This window comes from Sturnira hondurensis, unplaced genomic scaffold (genome assembly GCF_014824575.4).
Source record: "Sturnira hondurensis isolate 20B ecotype Veracruz unplaced genomic scaffold, ASM1482457v3 Scaffold0023817, whole genome shotgun sequence".
In the NCBI taxonomy this organism is placed as follows: Eukaryota; Metazoa; Chordata; class Mammalia; order Chiroptera; family Phyllostomidae; genus Sturnira; species Sturnira hondurensis.
In genome coordinates, this window is record NW_028096448.1 from 14278250 (window position 1) to 14297070 (window position 18821).

Consider the following 18821-nt stretch of genomic DNA (forward strand, 5'->3'; position numbering starts at 1 on the left):
TGCGGTGAGGTCCGAGATTTGGCATTTCTAACGGGGTTCCAGGCCATGCTGCTGCCAGTGGCCTGGGGGCCACACTCGCAGAGTCACTTTGATGACATTTCCTTTTACGTTAAGCTATTAAAAAGTCCATTTTGGAATGAGGCCAGGTAAAAAACTAATAGGCAATTATTAAATAGATAAGAAAATGAAAAGATCTCTCATGTCCTCTAGGGCAGCTGAATTTTTTGATGATATTTCCCCTTGTTAAATGTGCTCTTATTAGATTAAGTTCATCGTTCCAATTTGCTTGGCTCTTTCTTGAATCCTCATCCTTGGCTCTTCCTCCTGGATTTGTATATCCTCTGAAATGTGGTTATCAGGCCGTTGACATCTATGTCAAAACTGGTGATGAAAGTATTGGGTGGGCTGTCATGTTCCTGGCTACTGAGGGTGTTTGTGAAGACCATTAAGATGTCCTGGAGGGGATTTAAAACAGGACCAGCTAACAGGTTGTAAATGTCTTCAAATCATGAGCCCCTGTGATTCTATGAGCCATCTCTAAGACACTCGGAATGTGTGTGTAATGAGCACTCTGTGAGACCACGAGGCCTCACTCTTTGGGGGTGATGGCAGTCCGTTCCCCTCCCCCACAGCAGAGATTGCTGACCACGTGGGGTGCAACCTGACAGATCCTCTACTACAGTCAGCTTTCTGGATGCGTGTCTGGATCATGATGGTGTCTGTTTTATCCTTATTTCCTGCACATGCATATCCTGACCCCAACTCTGAGCATCTCCCTAGCCCAGGCACACACTTCCATGTGCCATCAGGACTGAGAAAAGCTGCTCTGCTAGCCCAGCATCAGCTGCGCAGAAGACTGTCCAAGGAGACAGGAACCGTTTCTCACGTAGGGCTTTGTGACTGTGTGGGGGCCCTGGAAGCTAGCAGATATCTAGAGACCCCCTTCTAATTTCTCCAAGGTGGGATATGGGGGGGAAGAGGAATTATTTGTGGTTAGTAATTGTGATAGATAACATTTATGGAGTGCTTACTATGTGTCAAGAATCATGTTAAGTGCTTTCTGAGCATAATACCATTTAACTTTTATAAGAAGCATAACAATACTAAGAGATAAATGACATTGCCCACATTTATAGAGAATAGAACCAAGGCATACGGAGGTTCACAAAGCCAAGGTGTAAAGGCTTTGCTCCTGACTACTGTATTGTCCTCTCCTTTTAAGAGACCATCGCTCAGTTTTCCCAGTTACAAAGAGGGGACTTCTCAACTCATCTGTCATATTGAACACTTGCTATACACTGAACATAGATTAGGCACTGGATATCCGAAGTTAACAGAGGTCCAAACTGTCTCGGGGAAATGGAAGCATAGAAGCCGATGACCAGGCTGTGCTGCGTGGTTGCACAGAAGTGCAGGCAGAGAGGTCAGCTCACACAGCCCCGGAACATGCACCAACACGAGGAAACCCAGGTATTCAAAACACTGACCCCCAAAAGGCATTCCCAAAGCATTGCACTAGGGGGCCTCTGCAAGGACTGAGGCTGAATTTAATTCTCAGCTTCAGCTTTCGGGCTCCTCCTCAAGCAGGTTGCTTGACCAACTTGGTTGTTAATTTTCTCATCTCCAAAATGTAACAGCAGCGCACACACCCCATGGGGCGTTGGTGTGGATTGCAGGGAACAGTGTGTGTAAAACAGAGTGCCTCACACATAGGAAGTGCTCAGTAAGTGTGAGCTGTTATCATTGTCACCACCTCCACCTCCATCATCACCATCATCATCACACAAAGAAGGTGTCAGGTTCCCTGGGAGGCAGACTCTGAGATGGAGATTTGCATACAAAAGGTCTAATAGGCAGCCCCCAGGGAGCCCCACCTGTGTGGATGTGAGGGAATCTGGGCTGGGTAGAGCAGAAGTCGGACACTGATGTAGTAGTAAAATGAACTCGGTTTATCCACAGAAAATTTCAATTTCAGAACCAGGATGGCCCCTCAAGTTGTCATGAATCAAGGCAAGGGGACTGGACCTTTGTCCCATGGCACTGGCTAGTCATCTGATGAGAGCTGCCTGCGGGGGAGGGGCATGCAAAACCTTGGGCAAGAAGGGCGGTTTCTGCAAGTCCTCGGGAGGGGTGCAGCCACCAGCCTTCACAGCCACCACTCCCAGGAGCTGGGAGAGTGAATGCCTGGGTCCTCGTTCTGAGGGGGGTGCCCAGTGTCCACTATGAGAAGGTTGGCATGCTCTCCCTTTTGGGGTCGTGTTCCCAGAGCAGCTGTAACTGACGGTGAGGATTTATGGAGCCCTCGGCACAGTAGTCCCTGAGGAGATAAGGTCTAAAGGATCTTATCACTCATGCTGGGGAGCGGAAATGAGAATGAGATCTTTATGTCTGGACCTGAAACAATGACAGGAAGGGAAAGAGAGGAATTGAAAAAATTAAATAAGGAATGGATGGAGACTTAAAAAGAGAGAGAGAGAGAGGGGTAAAGGCAGGTGAGTGGTCAAAATGCATGCCAGAGCAGATCTTGAGTGTGGTCACCACAAAGCAGAAATGGCAGCTGTGACGGGGTGGAGGTGGCAGCTAACACTATGGTGGTAAGCAACTTGCAATTTATAAATGTATGAAATCAACACACTGTACCCTTTAAACTTACAGGATGTTACTCATATCTCATAAATCACTCGTATCCCAATGCGGGAGGGAAAGGCCTTTCACGGGGTTTTATAAACAATTTTCAGTTATTAAAAAAATACATGCAAGGTCAGTAAATTGCTTGGGAAAATCCATGTACAGTGCTGGCTCAGAGCTTTCTGTGTTACTGTGGGAAGCCGGAGATCACAGAATGCTGGAGAAGGCTTGGCCCTTGGGAGAACACTGACCAGTTCTAAAGGGGAAATTTGGAATTCCCTCTGCTTGGTGAATACGCCCCAGCACCCAGGGCAACCGGTAACAGGAGCAAGAGGGCCCAATGTGAGGCTTTGCTCTGAGCAGAAGCAGCACTGGTAGGTGCGCCCTTCTCTATTATTCTCTCGTCTTGCGGCTGCTGGGCGCCTCAGAGCATTGAATGCCGAGCCCAAGTGGGGGCAGAGAAGAAGGTGTCGGAGTTGTTCTGTTTCCCTGGAACTGAAGGTTTCCCTTTCATGTGTTCATCCCAGTCAAAACTTGAAAACACCTAAGACAATACACACTGATCTCAAAAGACCTTGTTCCCAATTCTTTCTCCCCCTCTTTTTGGGCTTGTTTAAGCACACAATTTGTTATCCCAAGACTGTGAGAATAGACTGATACAAATCTGCTACAAAGAGGAAAGTATTCATTGTCTAAAGTAAGGACATCTTTTATGCAAATCTCAAATGGCATCCTTCACTTGAGGACAGCCAGAATTGTCCTGGATGGACCTCAGGAGAGAGAAGTCACCTGCGCTCCATCAGAGGGTGGGAAGAGTGGATTACAGACACTCGGCTCTCTTCTCCCCATGGCTGGCCCGTGGGTCCTGACACTGGTCCCCCTGGTGTCTGGCTGCACATGACCCTGCGTCACACCCCCTCTAAACACTATTTTTAGATAAACAGACCACCACTGCTCTATAAGACACGTGAAGTTCTCTGACACATTCGGTGTTTTTCGTAACCTGCATTTTCAGTTATTTAAAAAGTGCATGCACAATTGGTAAATTGCTTGGGAAAGCCCATGAAGAATGCTAGCTCAGAATACTTATAAAGTGAACAGTGCTTGTTGCTGCCCACCCGGATCCCTTTATCTGTGAGGTCTGGGCTGATGGTGAGGGTGCTGTAGCCTGGGTTCCAGTTGTACAAGTGTCTTTTATTCCCTCTGAAAGAGAAACTATATGCAGGTCATATGTCTAAATTAGCACCCAAAACACACTTCAGTAGTATTTCAAACACAGAACAAAATGGCCAAGGAAACAAACTGAGAATCTAAATATCAGGAGCCAGTTTTCAACAGAAACTAAAGACCATGGTACAATCAGTCCAAAACAAGTTCTCCTTGATGCCAAGACTAAGCCCTTGATTTGGGATCTAGAGTCATTTATTTATTCTTAGCCTCTCCTGGGGGCACAGCAGGTATTTATTCCTAAGAAGGTTCCAGAAAAGGTTAAAGCCTCTGTGCTCCATGTTAGAGGTTGACCAAGTCATAGACTTCAGATCGGCGCCTGGCAGTGGTTGGTTAGGTAGAACGCTGACTCCAGTCCAGCCCAAATGTAGCAGGCCCCCGTGGTCTGGGGCTTGGCTTGGCACTCATGCCACAATGGTGGCAACTACAACTCTGGATACCAGGAGTTCAGAGATAAACAAATAAATGACCACAGAGTATGACAGACTCCCCATGGGAGGTGGTAGAAGGGATGCAGGCAGCACAGAGGGAACAGTTACCCCCTCACTTTGCAGGAACCATGGAGGCTTCCCAGGAAGCCGTCCCTTAGAAATGGGTGTGTCCCTGGGTTCTCCAGCCTCACCAGTCCCACTGTGGGAGGGGAGGCTGTCTCAGACCGTGCAAAGTGGTTCCTGCTAGACTCCTTCCCTGCAGACCCTGAGGGGCAGGGTCCCCACAGAGAAACCATACATTTTGCTGTAACATGACAGTTGTCTCCTACGTCATTGCTGCTGATTTGTTTTTTAAAAAAGCATTTAGTAAACCAGTTGTTTCAACAGGGAAAGTGGGGTGAGGACTAGGCAGCGTTGTCCCACAGAACGTTCTTCAGTGATGGACACGCATGTGCTCCCGTACGGCGCCCGCTGGCCACATGTGGCCCCACAGCACCTGACATGTGGCTAGTGCACTGGAGGCACTGAACTTCTCCTTTTAGCTAACTAATATTTAAATTTAATTAGCCTTTTTGGTGATAGATTTATTTCACTTTTAATGGCTTTTTAAAGGAATTCTTTTTACCACAGCATATTAATTATAGTCATACAATTAAAGTATTTTGCTGCCAATATTTTCAAAAGCATTTCCCATTAATAATTGTGATGAAAAAGATTTCCTAATTCTGTAGTTATGATTTTATGACAGTCACTGACTAGTTCTAATCTTTTAGCACATTAATGAGGAAACATGGTTCATTTTATGGAGTTAGTCTTGTAGTGACTTCACAAATGCTACGCCACCCGAGGAGGGGCCGTGGCACAGTCACTGCCCTCCCATCTCCCCCACACTCCCTGGGCAACTCCACTGGCAGAGGGTGTCTTAAAAACTCATTTCTCAGTGTTCCCTGCTTAGCATGTTCTAGTCTTGCAGTTGGTGGTTTCCCCACTTAAGGTATAAGTAGTAAAATACCTGGGAGTGGTTCAAGCTGTTCCCTTCTCTCCTCTTCTTAAAGGGAATTATCTCTCAGCCTAAATCGGCTGGCAGCCTAGTGTGTGCATTGGCCGAGATAAGGGGGAGAAGTGAGATCAAAGACCTGCTTGATGGGTGTGCTTGGGAAGAGCAAAGATTCACCCGGAACAATAAAGGAATAGTTGTGAAAAGTGAGCAGAGATAGATGCGAAAGACAAGGGGAGGCAGGGCCGGGGTTGAGAGTCTGAGGGTCTGAAGGGCACAAGGGAAAAGTTGGAGGTAACAGGAGGCACTGGGGGGATGTCACTGGAAAGTACTTTGGCGAAGTTCTCTGCAGCATGAATGGGTCTCGCTTTTGTGTTCCCTAAAGGACCCCACAGAACCTGACAGTGCTTTTCAGCTATGCTGGAAGTTGGGCTTCTATTCAAGAGCAAACAGGCCCAGCTCCATCAAGGACACAAAAGAGGGGAAACAAAGAATAGGAAAAGAAAAGAAAAAATGTTAAAGGAGCAAAAGGAGGAAGCCAGCTGAAGATAGAGATGGTTGAGTCTCCCGGGCGATGGGAGGATGAAGCTGCCTTTGCTCTGTTCGTCCCATGAAGCAGCGGTCCTAGAGGCATGGAGCATGTCCCCTGTCGTCAGAGAAAGTGCTCAGGGATCTGAAGGCAAATTGACCTGAAGGCACTATTTCAGGAAAGGTGGGCACACTGCTGGCTGCATTACGTATCCCTGCTTCCGGTTCTGGCTGCCAAATGTTGAGTCAGAGTTTATTACAAGGTCCTCGGTCCAAAAAATCTTAGCAAGTTTACTCAGGAGGATAGAGGGAAACCTATCACAAAGTCACTCAGATGAATCATAGGAATGATAGGTTTAATGGCATCTCATTAGCTGATTGAACTAGATGTAGCATAGAAAAATGAAAAGCAACTCTTTCTAATCTTAGACAAGGGATCTTATTCTTTTTAAGTGGTCTGTAACTTGATGGATAAAGTATTTAAAGAAGCAAGTATGTCCGTGTTTGGAGGAAGTGGAGGGGGCCGTGCAAAGTGGTGTCTGGGAGCCTCGTCAGAGTTCACCACAGAGCTCAGACTAGCTCAGCCCTATCACGTATGAGGGGGGCCAAAAAGAACTGGAATTTACTTATGAAGAATTGTGTGTTTATTCTTACATGGTTACACTTCAGTCACCTTCAGAGTACTCTCCATTTGATGCACTATGTCTATCGAGACTTTTTTCCACTGCTCAAACAGTTCTTGAACTCATCGATTTAAGCCTTTAGGTACTTCTGCCACTTTTGTTTCACCTCTTCCACATTGATACAATGTTTCCCTCTGAGGACTTTCTTCATCCAGGGAAACAAATAGGAAAGTCACCCAGAGTGAGATCAAGTGAATAGGGAGGGCGGGGCACAGGGGTCCTGCCATTTTTGGTCAAAAACTGCTGAACACTTAGTGCAGTGTGGGCAGGTGTGCTCGTAAATTACCCACCATTAAATAAGCAAACACAGGGAAAAGTCCTCAAAAAACTTCACTAAGGCTGAATGCAGCCTCTCACAACAGTGCCAGCTGGTACACGGATACAGATGTATTCCTAGAACACTCACTCTTCAGGGAAGCCTGTACTACACGGAGCCCACTCTCCAGAAGGTAATTCTATTTTCTGGAGTCCCCCCTTGTATATCCTTTTATACAAAGAGCAGATAAGCCTTCTGTGGGAAAGGACAAACAAAAACCATCCTAAGGGAAAAGTGAGTTGGAGAGTAGAAGCCTGGGTGAAGAGGCTTAAGGCAGTTCCAGAGGAAGGCTTGATTGTGAACTCGGTGTTTGCCGCTGCTCAGGTCACTCTTTAGCTCCAGGGGCTTGGGTCTAGCTAGGATGGAGCAGTGAAAGGTGGGTGTACAGGGAGTACAGGTGTGGACTCTGGAGAGACAACCCCTGGTTCACATCACAGCTCTTTTGTCCTTATTAGTTGTGTGAAATTCCCTCATCTCTTTGCTCCTGTTTTCTCAGCTATAAAACGTTTGGCATCATAGAAATTCCCCTAAAACACTTAACCCAGTACCAGTGGCACACAGGAAGTGTTCAGTAAAGGTTGTTATGATAGCAACGATAAGTAATTGATGCCAAGAGTGTCATTATTAACTCCAAGAAGCAGGTTATTAAGTATAGGTGTCATACATTGCCTTGCGACCTGTGTTGGATGGAAAGGGGGCCACAGCCCAAGCAGAGGGCCAGACTGCACCTGGAGCGGAGAGGGAACAGCAGAGGCATTCATGGCTTCAGTGTATGGTAGGAGGAGCAGGATGGGGCAACAGGAGAGAGCCAGAATCAGTGGGGAAACCAGAACTGTTTCTGAGTACCCATGCAACAGCCCCAAGGAAACCCTTGCAACTGTTGGGAGGCACTGAAGGGTGGGGCTTGGGGTCCAGAGACCCACCAAGAAAGGTATGGACAGAGTCATGGACATACTGTTTGTTTTAAAGTCGTTTCTTCCCTGATACTTTGAAATAATTATTTGTTTGCAAGTTTTACTGTGAGATAATTGACATCGTAGTAGTTGAAAGTGCACAAGGCTGTTGGGAACTGCCCTGCCTGGTTTCAGAAATTGTAACTGCCTCCCATGGTTAAGTGAGTGACTTCTGGAATGCGAGCCATAGGAGACAAAGCTTGTCTCTGGCGGCAAGCGCTGTTTTTGCTTCTTCCCCTGCCCCCAAAGCATGGTCGATGTCCATGGCGGGTACGACCCCTCAGAGAGGGGCAACCTAGGCCAGACACGATCACTTGGGAGGCCATCATGGAAGGACTCTGGGGGGGGCTGCGACAAAGAGGGAACGATGCACCCTCGTCTCCCCGGCTATAGCAAGATAGCCGGAGTCCCTAATTCCATCTGGGAGAAGTGCTGCCTGGCTCTAATCCACTTAAGCCTAAAAACCTATGATGGGGAAGGCGGTGCAGCTCCTTGCCTTGCTAGAGTGATATCAGAGTAAATCAGGCATAAGAAAGAATATGTAAAAATCCTGTGAAACCTGCTTTGTTTAGAATGCTCTCATTTAAATGATAAGGGTCCCAGCAAGAAGTTGGTTCCTCAAAGTTATATGGCTCCTTAGCCATCTGACCCTGACTGAAAATAAGCCCTCATAGTTCTTTGAAGGCTATCTATTGTTTGATCCTTACCTGTATTCTTATGCAAATGAACCCAACAAAAGCCCCTTGAGCCAAGGACTCTTGGCCCTTCCCCTTTGAGGGATGGGCCACCTTTCCTCCCCAAGCAGATCATGTCTTGGTAGTGTTTACTTTCATCCGTGGCAGATGGGGGCACTTTGTGGGCAAAGTTGCCCCCACACAAGGCCATGACTCAATATATGCAGGTATTGCAAAGTGATCACCACAGTCAGATTTCAGTGAAACCTTTTTTTCACGTGCAGACTGGTGGTCCCTGGGGTCCCCGGGGGTCTAGTCGTACAGGAAACCCAGAGCAAGTTCTCCTGGAATAGCAGTCCTCAGAAAAGCAGCACAGTGTGCTCTCTCCAAGAGCCCTGGCCCCCAGCACTCAATGGGGCTGCTGTTCAGGAGGAAAATATGGAGCATCTTGAGGAGTCAGAAACCCACACTTCCCAGCCAAGGGAAAGTAGTTATTAGAAATGAACTTGGAGTTTCAGGAGAACAGACTGTTAAGGAGAGGCAAATCTCTCTGAAAACACAGCTCCTTTGGTGTTCTTTTAAGTTTCCCCTAAAAGACCTGCACACCAGAAAGATTGAGGCCCCTTATCAGAGAAAGCTAAAATGACAGAGGGGAGCAAGAAGCCACACCGGCTTGGAATGGCCATTGTTTGTATTAAGAAAGCCGTATTTGCCCTGCCTGGTGTGGCTAAGTGGGTTGGGCATTGTCCTGCAAACTGAAAGGTCATAGGTTGTTGGTTCCTGGTCAGGGCACATGCCTGGGTTGCGGGCCAGGTCTCCAGTTGGGGGCTCTTGAAAGACAACTGATTGATGTTTCTCTTGCATATTTACATTTCTCTTCCTCTATTTCTGCCCCCTCCACCCTCTCTAAAAATAAATAAAGTCTTTTTTAAAAAGCAAGAAATCTGTACTTACAGGTGAAATGGCAGCATGCAGAAAAGGACACCTAATGTTATGGGAAATGTCAATAATACATTCACTCGTCCTCAGAAAATGTATGGGGTGCCTACCGTTAACCAAGCACCAGGCTTGGCATTCATCAGTTAAATGTTAACAGAGAAAGTTGCTGACATTTCCAAGAATGGAGGAAGGTAAAGGGGCCATGAGTCGGGCCGAATGGAGACTTGACTGGGGTGGAGGGTGGACACACAAAACAGTATACGTGGAATTGTGAACCTGAAACCTTTACAGTTCTGTTAGGCAGTGTGACCCAAATAAATTCAATGTCATGGGGGGGGGGGGGGAAGAAACCTGCCACAGCTTTCACGTAAAAGGATAGGAGACTAAGCATTTTCTATAGTGTGAGGGACTGTCTACACCCTCCAGGTGTGCTGTAACCACCCCCCTGCAACTGGAAAAAAAGACGGTGGGCTTCAGAGTTGAAAATACTACATATATTTACTATGACTCAGTAACTTTGTGCTGAGATGTGTACGGTCCCAGGACAGACAGTAGAGCCGCCTTCTCCAGTCCCCTCTCTGGTTCTTCACTTTTTCTGATGGAAAAGAGACTCTCTTAGCCCCACAGTGGCTACCATGTGGATCATCCACTGTGCTTCTTCCTGCTGTCTTCTGGTAACTGTCCTCCGTTCCTTTTGGAATATACACCCCGACCCCAACACACACAGACACGACCACACACACTTCACGTGTTCCTGGGGGACTGTCAATCACGATGCCCTTTTCTTCTAGGTCAGGGTAGGTGGGCATGAGACACTCAAGTGGCCAATCTCTCTCTCTCTCTCTCTCTCTCTCTCTCTGGCCAGAGAGAGAGGGAGATATTCAAGGGGCTGGTATGTGATTCACAAAGGGCCAATCAGATCCGTTCTTTAATACAGAAAAATTGGAAGAAAAGGGTTCTGTATGCACTGGGTCCTGCTAAACCTGCACCAGGCAGCTGAACCCAAAGATCACCATCTTTTCTAGTCCCAAGAAGAAAGTAATTGGGGTAGGGGCACCTGAAGTTAACTCATAAGGAGAGAAATGATAAAAGATGGAAGGAAAAGGAAGCAGAGAGCCAAGGAGTCCAGAAACAAATCCATCACGATGGTCAGCATGGCCAAAATAAAGAAAAAAGCAGTGAGAGCAGAAGGCATCGGTCTTCCTTTTGAAGATCTCTCAGCTTGGCCAGTTTCTGGCACACAGTAGGAGCACGATGCATTTGGGCTTCGTTTCCTCAGGAATTCACTTGAATCTTCTTGTTTATGTCACAGAATAGTGACACATCCAATCTTGGCCACATCTGATCTTAGGGTCTTATAGCCCTCGGCGGGGATACATAGGGACTCCATTCAGAAAACTTTATGAACTATAGAGCAACTTTCTAGCATCCTATTTCTTTGTACCTCCTCTCCACCATTAACAAATAGTAAACATATACTATGTGACAAAGGAGTCCATTCATTCAACAAATACTAAATGCTCCAACATCATTGCTATGTACTTCAGACGCGTTACATTTTATTAGCACACAAAACATTTCCCCGTAAACGGTGTTAAACCTGCATCACAGATGACAAGAAAGTGAGGTTTCAAAAGACTACATCCTTTTCCTAGGGTTACATAGTTGCTAAAATGATCAGATCCAAGATTTGAATCCAGGTCTATTCCACTTCCAACATTAACTATTTTATAACAAAAAAGCACAGTGCCTTCCATCCAGTTTGTCTCTATAGTCAGTTCTTGTCCAAGAAACTTATTGTAATCATTCCTCTCACAGAAGAGAAGTATCTTGCATTAGGCTCGGGGGACTACATCCATGTAGAGAAGCCAGGAGTAAGAGGACCCAGCATTTTATTTGCCAGGGGGGTTTGTGGCTCCAGAACAATGCTGGCGATGAGGCTTGGCTAAGGGGTCAGAGGTCACTCACAGAAGGAGATTGGGGTCAGAAGCTCACTGCGTGCTCTCATGAATACCACACACAAACATGAATCAGCCCCTTTCATGGAGCATCTATTTTGTCTCCTGGGCCTTGAGACATTAAATTTACTCATTATAATGCCATGGCGCCAACCGATTTTCTGTGCGAGATCACTCACAGAGGAATCACACTAATTTGAGATTACATGCCTGCTGCCCTTTCCTATGAAGAGTTTCTTCTTGCATCTAATTAAACTTTCTCTTCTCTGACAAATATCCAGATGCCAAAAAAGATCCCTATTACGAATGAGAAGAGCCAGGGGCTTGGGATCACGGGGTGCTATCTCCCCAGACCTGGGCGAGCTCTGTTGTCAGTGCTGAGTGTCAGGGATGTGCCACAAGGTCCTGGATTTGGGTTCCTTTAAGTGAGAGTAAACCAAACCCCGGAGGCCAGGCTGTCTGTGCACACCTGGCTGCCAGAGATCTCTGCCACCACTCATGGACGCTGGTGTGAAGGCAGCGGTGGGTCACTTCAAATCTGTTCCCAGCCCTGGGAATACAACTCGAAAACCAGCACCTTGTGTAGTTTGGTGAGAGGACAAGGAACAAATGGATGGCACAAGTCCTCATTGTCTTTTATAGCCTGAGTGACTTAGGAAAGAAAATAACCTTTATTGAGCACCCACTGTGTGCAATGAACAGTCAGGACTTTCATGGACTCTCAGCTAGTCTTCGTAACAACACCAACAAGCGGGTATTATTACTAAGGTGATGTGAGGCAAGTAGAAAGTGCTGTATGCTTACGGTCCCACAGGCACAAGGCAGAGCCCGGGGCTGCACTCAGATCTGCTGAAGCTTCTCACCACCTGCACTCCATCTCTGAGTCCCTGTGTCCTCTCTTAGGAAGTGAGGGTAGCAACCTCATGGACTTGTGGGGCTCAGATGGAACGTGGGTGAGAATATTAGGCTTTGTTCCTGCAGAGACGCTATGAGAAGAAGGCAGGGTGAGCACGATCGTCCGTTAATCATCATTCCTACCGTCCACCAGGAGCCACCTGCCCGCGGTCTCTGACGAGTGTCTGCACAGTTAAGATCAGGCTACTGTTTCCGAGGACCTACTCTACTCAGATCTTCTATACTTCCCTTTCTATGGACTAAAAGAATCACTGATTCTGGGCTTCCCTTTTTCTTAGAATTGGGGGGAGACAAGAAGTCCATTCCATTATTGGTTGAAGAGGAGGCTTTGTCACCATCCCCAGCCCTCACCGGTGAGGACAGAGTTAGGGGAATATGCAAACTTCAGTGAATAAGAAGGAACCCTGAGGCAGCATCTCCATCTTCCCATTACCAAATGGGGCTCAATGTGACTCAGTCCAGTCATCCTTTCCTGTCAGATCCCAACATCTTCATCCAACACGGAGTGGTTCAGAACACTTTCTTCCAGTCTCTGTGCCAAAGCAGCTCCTGGCTTGAGTACTGAACACACTCCAAGCAATTTCTCAGTTTTACAAACATCTGTACCACTTAACCTCATGTGTTTCATTTGCCTATTTGATAAACACAGAGAACAGCATATTGATCATATTTCCTTGGATTGACCTTATCAGTGACAGTCTAATGCTGCATTATTTGGGGACTTCCTGCGTTCAGGTTGCCAGAGTAGCGACAGCTCACCTGAGGCAAAGGAGGCAGAAAAAGGAACTCAAATGCCTTGAGTAGATCCAAGGAGTGGTGACTGGATTTCATTAGCACCAGTATCTGGGTCAACAGCCCTAGCAATCTGATCCTAGGTGGATCCCCAAAACATCCCACGCCTCAGAAATGGAGGGAGGGAAAGCGGATGTGGTACAGAAACACCTTTTTTTGGAGGGGCCAAGATGCACTGCACAGTTTTGAGTCTTATTAATTGCACTTCTAATCAGCCATATGCACTGATGGCTCTCTCTATCCCCAATTCCAGGCTCTGTGTCTCTCTGCCTGTCTGTATTCTCTTGGTCTCTCACTGTCTATCTGTTCTCTCCGCCCCCCCCCCACCTCTGTTGTGCCTTTGTCACTGTGTCTCTCTGATTTTCCAACTCCCAAATGTACACAGTCCCAGGAGCAGGGCAAAACGTGCGTTTTTACAAAGCTCTTCCACTTGGCAGTTTGTGATCCTGACACGTCTCTGACGGGCAGTTTCCCCATCTTTAAAAGGGAGGTAGTAATACCAGTCTTGTTGAGTTGCTATTAGAATAAAGTAAAACGAAGAGTATATATCAGGCTACTCAGTTCCTGGCTCATAACAAGGGTTCAATAAATGTTAGTTCCCTCCCACCTCTCCAGTGTACTTTACCCTCATGATCTATAGAATCCCATCAGTCTGTTGGCTTTCCTCTAGTGTGGGCTGCCCTCGGCCCATTTTCGGATCAGCCCATGGAGCCACAACTGGCTGGAACCATTTTTCATTCAATTGGTCTCATTCCAGCAGTTTCATGAGGCCTCTTGCTATAAATCAGTCTGGGAAAATAAAAGTCCCCAGTCCTTTAGTGCCTTTCCACCCCACGCCAGTCGGGGCCACAAACCAGCCAAGGCCTGTTAATGGCCACTTGAATATATTCCCACAGCCCAACCTGGAGACCCTCGGCCTCATGTTCTGCCAGCTCCTGCCTGGGAGAAGCCCTATGGTAACAAGACTCCTGACAGCAAAGGCACTCATCTGATCTGTATCAATTAGGGGGACCACACACCTGGTTTACCTAGGACAATTCCAGTTTGCTCCTGTAGTCCTAGACTAATTCCTCTAGTGCCCCTTTCGAAAGAGTTCCAGTTTGAATGCTAAACTGTAGAGAGTATCCATGGAAACCAAAAATAGTCATTTAAGTAATAACAGCTATCATTTATTGACCACTTGCTATGTGCCAGGCATCGTCAGAAAGGCCTTTATGCGCTGTATCTCATTTGAACCCTGTTACAACACTGCAAAGATAGGGCTGTCATTACCTCGATTTCACAGGACACCGAAGTTTAGAGGAGTAAGCAACGTGTCCAAGGTTAACTAGTACAGAAGGCACACTGTTTGTGCCTCACCTTGTCCCTTTCACTAGGCAGGGCACCCACCCACCAGCTCCTGGGAGTATGGACTCCTCGCTCACAGCAGTCCCCTCTCCTGCTTCCCCACTTCCAAGGGGAACTGCCCTCAGTCAAACAGAAGCCAGGTCTGCTTGTAGGTTCCATGCCCCCACTCAGGAAGCAGCCCACATCCCAGAACTAACTGAAGAAAGTGGGAAGGAGGGGCGGTGTAGAGATATAATAGATTTCCCCCACTGCTTCTAGGTCAGATGGACTCTGAGGTACAGTTCATGCTCCGGAATTCCTGATGGGATCCAGTGAAACCACATCCTTACTTAGCCTCTCTCCCTGCCCTATTCTGCTTCTCTTGCTCCCATTCTCCTGGAGGCATCCTTAATCAACCACTTAAAAAAACATCCCTGTCTCAGGCTCTGTTGCCAGGGACCAGACCTAAGACATCCAGTTAGCAAGTGGCAGAGCTGTGACTCATGTCTAGGAAGGTCTTACTTACTCTTAATCACTAAGAAGTCATGACACGATATTGCCTGATTATACACATCATTAAAATGATGGCCTCCAAGTTATCTAGCTACCAAGAACCATGTCATGTAGGCACAGTTCATGACAACGAAGACGACAACAGTCGCAACAATAGCTACTATTTATTTAGTGCTAATTGTGGGCCAGTCTCTTTCTTGCATCCAGTCCTCTCAACACCATGAAGTTCGTCTTCTTATCCCCATTTTACAGCCGAGGCACGGAAAGCTAAGAGGAGGTAAGAGACAGGTACGCTGACGCTGCGTAGATAGAAAGGAGTGGGGCCTGGGCTCCCAGCTCCACCTGTCTCCAAAGGCCATGCACCTTTTCAGTGTGGCTGCCCACATCACCTGCCGTGTAAACTCTTCAAAGAATGGTTGGTGAAAGGGGTTCCCCATCAAAGGTGATGTTCTTGTAACAATTTAGACAGAACACTTTCCTGTTCCTCCTATCCCACACTCCCTGAGCTGGTTCTTTTTGTGCTGTACTTGACCATCACAGCTCCATTTTAGAGGAAAAGCTGTATTACTCTGGAAACAGCCATAGAGTGTTCCCTTAAGCCAGACAGAAAAAGATCAAAGGAGCTGTATTCACTGAAAAAGGGAAAGGAAGCCCACATGCCAAAGGTCTGGAGGGGTAACTCGCATTTCTTGTGGCTTTACCATGGAGAGAGACATAGAATAAAAGGAAAACAACAGAGTTTTAAGGAGAGACAGACCAAGATTCAAGTCCTAGCTCTTCTGTGTGATGATGTTGGCAACTCACTCAGCATCTCCAAGCCCCAGCTTGCTCTACCATAATACCGATTTCATTAGCCCATAAATGAGAGGGTGTAAATGAGATATAGTATGTATTTCCCCTGCCTCTTCTCTTCCATTTCCATAAAATTTATGGAGAAACCCATCTGGACCTTCATTCCAGGTCTGAATAGTAGTTCAGATGGACTATGCTTTATTCCCAAGCAAAAAAGCATATACTATTTGATGATAAAAAGGTTTCCATTAAAAATAGAAAGCAGATAAAAGGTGGACCTTGGTCCAGGAGGCCATCCACTGATTCATAAAAATACAGATTGAGTCATTCTGGCTCTCAAGGCTAAACTTACAACCCATGGGCGTCTCTGGCCAGCCTATCCCAGCCCCTGTGTGTGTGTGTGGGGGGGGGGGCAGCAGGCAATCTTCAGACACCTATTCTGATCCCCCCTCACAAAACCAATTAACTCTGCTTGCAGCATAGTGAAATGAAAATCAATCCGGGACTTTTGCAACACTGTGTTCCAAACACTCCCATAGGCCTGGCTGGCTTTCTGAACAACTGGGTGGGGGGTTCACAGTGATTCCTCTGTGTGTGTGTGTGCACGTATGTGCAACAGCTCCAGTGAAGAACAGGATCGTGTGTCTAGCTTTGAAAAATCAATCTCCTCACCTTCATCTTGACATTTATTAGTACAAATGCTTCAGCTGCCATCAGCATTTATGCCCTTAGCATAAGGCTGGAGAATCCAGACCTATGGGCACTGCCGATGATGCTCTTTTCTTTAAAAAGTAGCTTCGACATTGTCAATCCCTGTACACAGTCTCAGCCAGAGCCCCAGAGCCCTCAATTTGGATGGAGAGTGAACAATCTGTACATATGTATACACACATACATAAAATATTTTTGGTTGGTGGTTAAGGAAGGTGGATTATCAGTTCCTGGTTTTAATTGCACTGGACAGACATTCTTCCATCGGCAAGTGAAGAAAAGTAATGATACAACATTCCCCCTCCGAGCACCTTTCCTCAATCCACTCATTCAGCAACAACTTATTTAGGACATACTGTGCTGTGCACCGGGGATTTATCTGTGAAAAGGGCAGACGAGAACTCTACCTTCAAGGACCAATCAGCTTGGTTTAGCAAGAGTTAACAAAACAAATATATAGGAGCCCCAGTTTGCAAAAGCCTCTTCCCTTGCCCTGAATTCTCCAGGGAGAGGCTGGAGAGTCCTGTTTAGAATCAAGCATGACCAGCTACATACGTGCAGACCAAGAGGCGACCACGCCTGCTTCTCTCACTAGCTGCCTTCCAGTCTGACAAGTGAAAAACCTGCCCCTGCTCTCAGAGGAGCAAGGCAGGTGAATCCCCTTTGCATTTTTCTCACCTCTAGATCTGGTCCCAGATTCTGGGTTTGGGGGGAGAACCTGGGAACCACGGAGCTGGCTGCTGTGTTAAAGAGCGGTGTCTGTTGGGGGGACTGAAAACGTATAGGTGGGAAGAGATAGGCCCATCTGACTGTACTAACAGCAGTTTCCCTGAGGAGCTTTCCAGGCTGCTGCCTGGAGAACAGAGTGTCAGGTCCAGTGAACGCTCCCGTCGGACCTCAGGGAAAAGATCCTGCAGTGAAAGCAGTCAGAGAGGCTTAAACACAGGGTGGGTGGGGGTGGACCCCAGCTGGGTTTCTGTCTGAGGAAGTTCCCCCAGGAGGAGGGAGAACAGAAAGGCACTCAGACTGATGAGCGCTCTCTGAGACAGGAGCAGGAGTTCAGAGAAGATTGATCAGGTCTGGTGTCTCCCCCATCTTCAGAGAAACTGAAGATGCAGTGGGAAAGAGGAAGGGTTAGGCTTCGGCCTTGACCCCACCCCCCACCAAGCTGTACCTGACTCCCTGCTTCCCTTTCCAGGCTACAAGGAGGGAGGTGTGCCGGAGCAGGGAGGAAGGACGCAGTATCCCCAGCTCCGCATCCTGTCCCCAGCCCCATCAGGGCGTGTCATATAGAGGTGACAAGGATGATCAAATCCTGGCCATGGCACTTAGTGGTGGCAGGGTGATCTTGGGCAAATCTATCAATCTCTCTCTCTCTCTCTCTCTCAGCCCAGGTCCCCGTAACTGGGGATGCTGAGGGTAGCTAAGGCACTGGGTCCCAGGAAGTATTAAATAAGATCGCTCACAAAAAAACTCTAAAAATGATGGCTGGTACACAGTAAGCGGACAGTTATTATGATTTTTTTAACCATGTTACCATTAACCCTCCTATCCTGACAGCTGCTCCCCCAGCGCAATCTTCCAGACTCTGAGTGCTGAGCGCCACCATCCACCCGTCGCGTCCCCTTCCGAGAGCTCACAGTCTCCTCTGGTCACTCCTAGACCCGGCTTGGGGAGGGTAAAGGCCACCTCAGCATGCTCCCCAGCATCATCCGCGACCGGCCGCAGGGAGGTGAGACCCAGGTCAGGGCTCGGAGGTGGACGCCGCGGAGGCGGTGCCGCGGTCTCGGTCCCCACCGGGCTCTGCCACCTCCACCCCACGAGCGCCTAGCGCGCAAAGAGAGAGAAAGCAAGAAAAGCGCGGATACTGGACCAGGCTTTGACGCGGATCTTGAGCTCGCCGTCCTGTGGCTCGGGCATGGCCTTCCTGGTGACTCGCAGCTTGTTGAGCCCCCCGAAGCCTGCCAGCACCACCGCCCGCATCTCCTGGGTGTCCCCGAGTCGGTGCGAGCCGCCGCCGCCGCCCTCCGCCGGCTCCTTGCCTGCCTCCTTCTCGATCATTTGCTCAGTCTCTTCCGCCTTCTCCACGCCTTCCTTGGCCATGGCGCACGAGGGCGCGGGACGCACGGGCTGAGGGGCTGCGGCGCGGGGGGCTCGGAGCTCCTCTTCCGCGGGTTCCTCCTGTTGAATGTGGGATGCTCAGTCGTGCAATGGCTGCAGCCTCTGCGAGCGGCACCGCGGTCCACAGCCTCCGCCGTAATCCTCCCAAGACAATGGCTGCAGCCTCTGCGAGCGGCACCGCGGTCCACAGCCTCCGCCGTAATCCTCCCAAGAGCCGTGCCCAAGCCCACTCCCCACCTCTCTTCCCTTCCAAAAGAAGCTTCAACTCCAGTTTCCTAACCAGGCTCCAATCAGGATCTTGATCTCAGCCCCAGAGC

At 48.0% G+C, this 18821-nt stretch overlaps 1 protein-coding gene across 1 annotated transcript in view; it reads right to left on the reverse strand.

The window, feature by feature from the left end:
- VAT1L (vesicle amine transport 1 like) overlaps positions 1-18615 on the reverse strand; it is a 153463-nt gene extending 134848 nt beyond the window's left edge. The window contains exon 1 of the mRNA XM_037037961.1: positions 18257-18615. Coding sequence (XP_036893856.1) covers positions 18257-18486 — 230 coding nt within the window. The 5' untranslated portion in view covers positions 18487-18615. The remainder of the gene's footprint in view (positions 1-18256) is intronic.
- Positions 18616-18821: the final 206 nt, after the last annotated feature.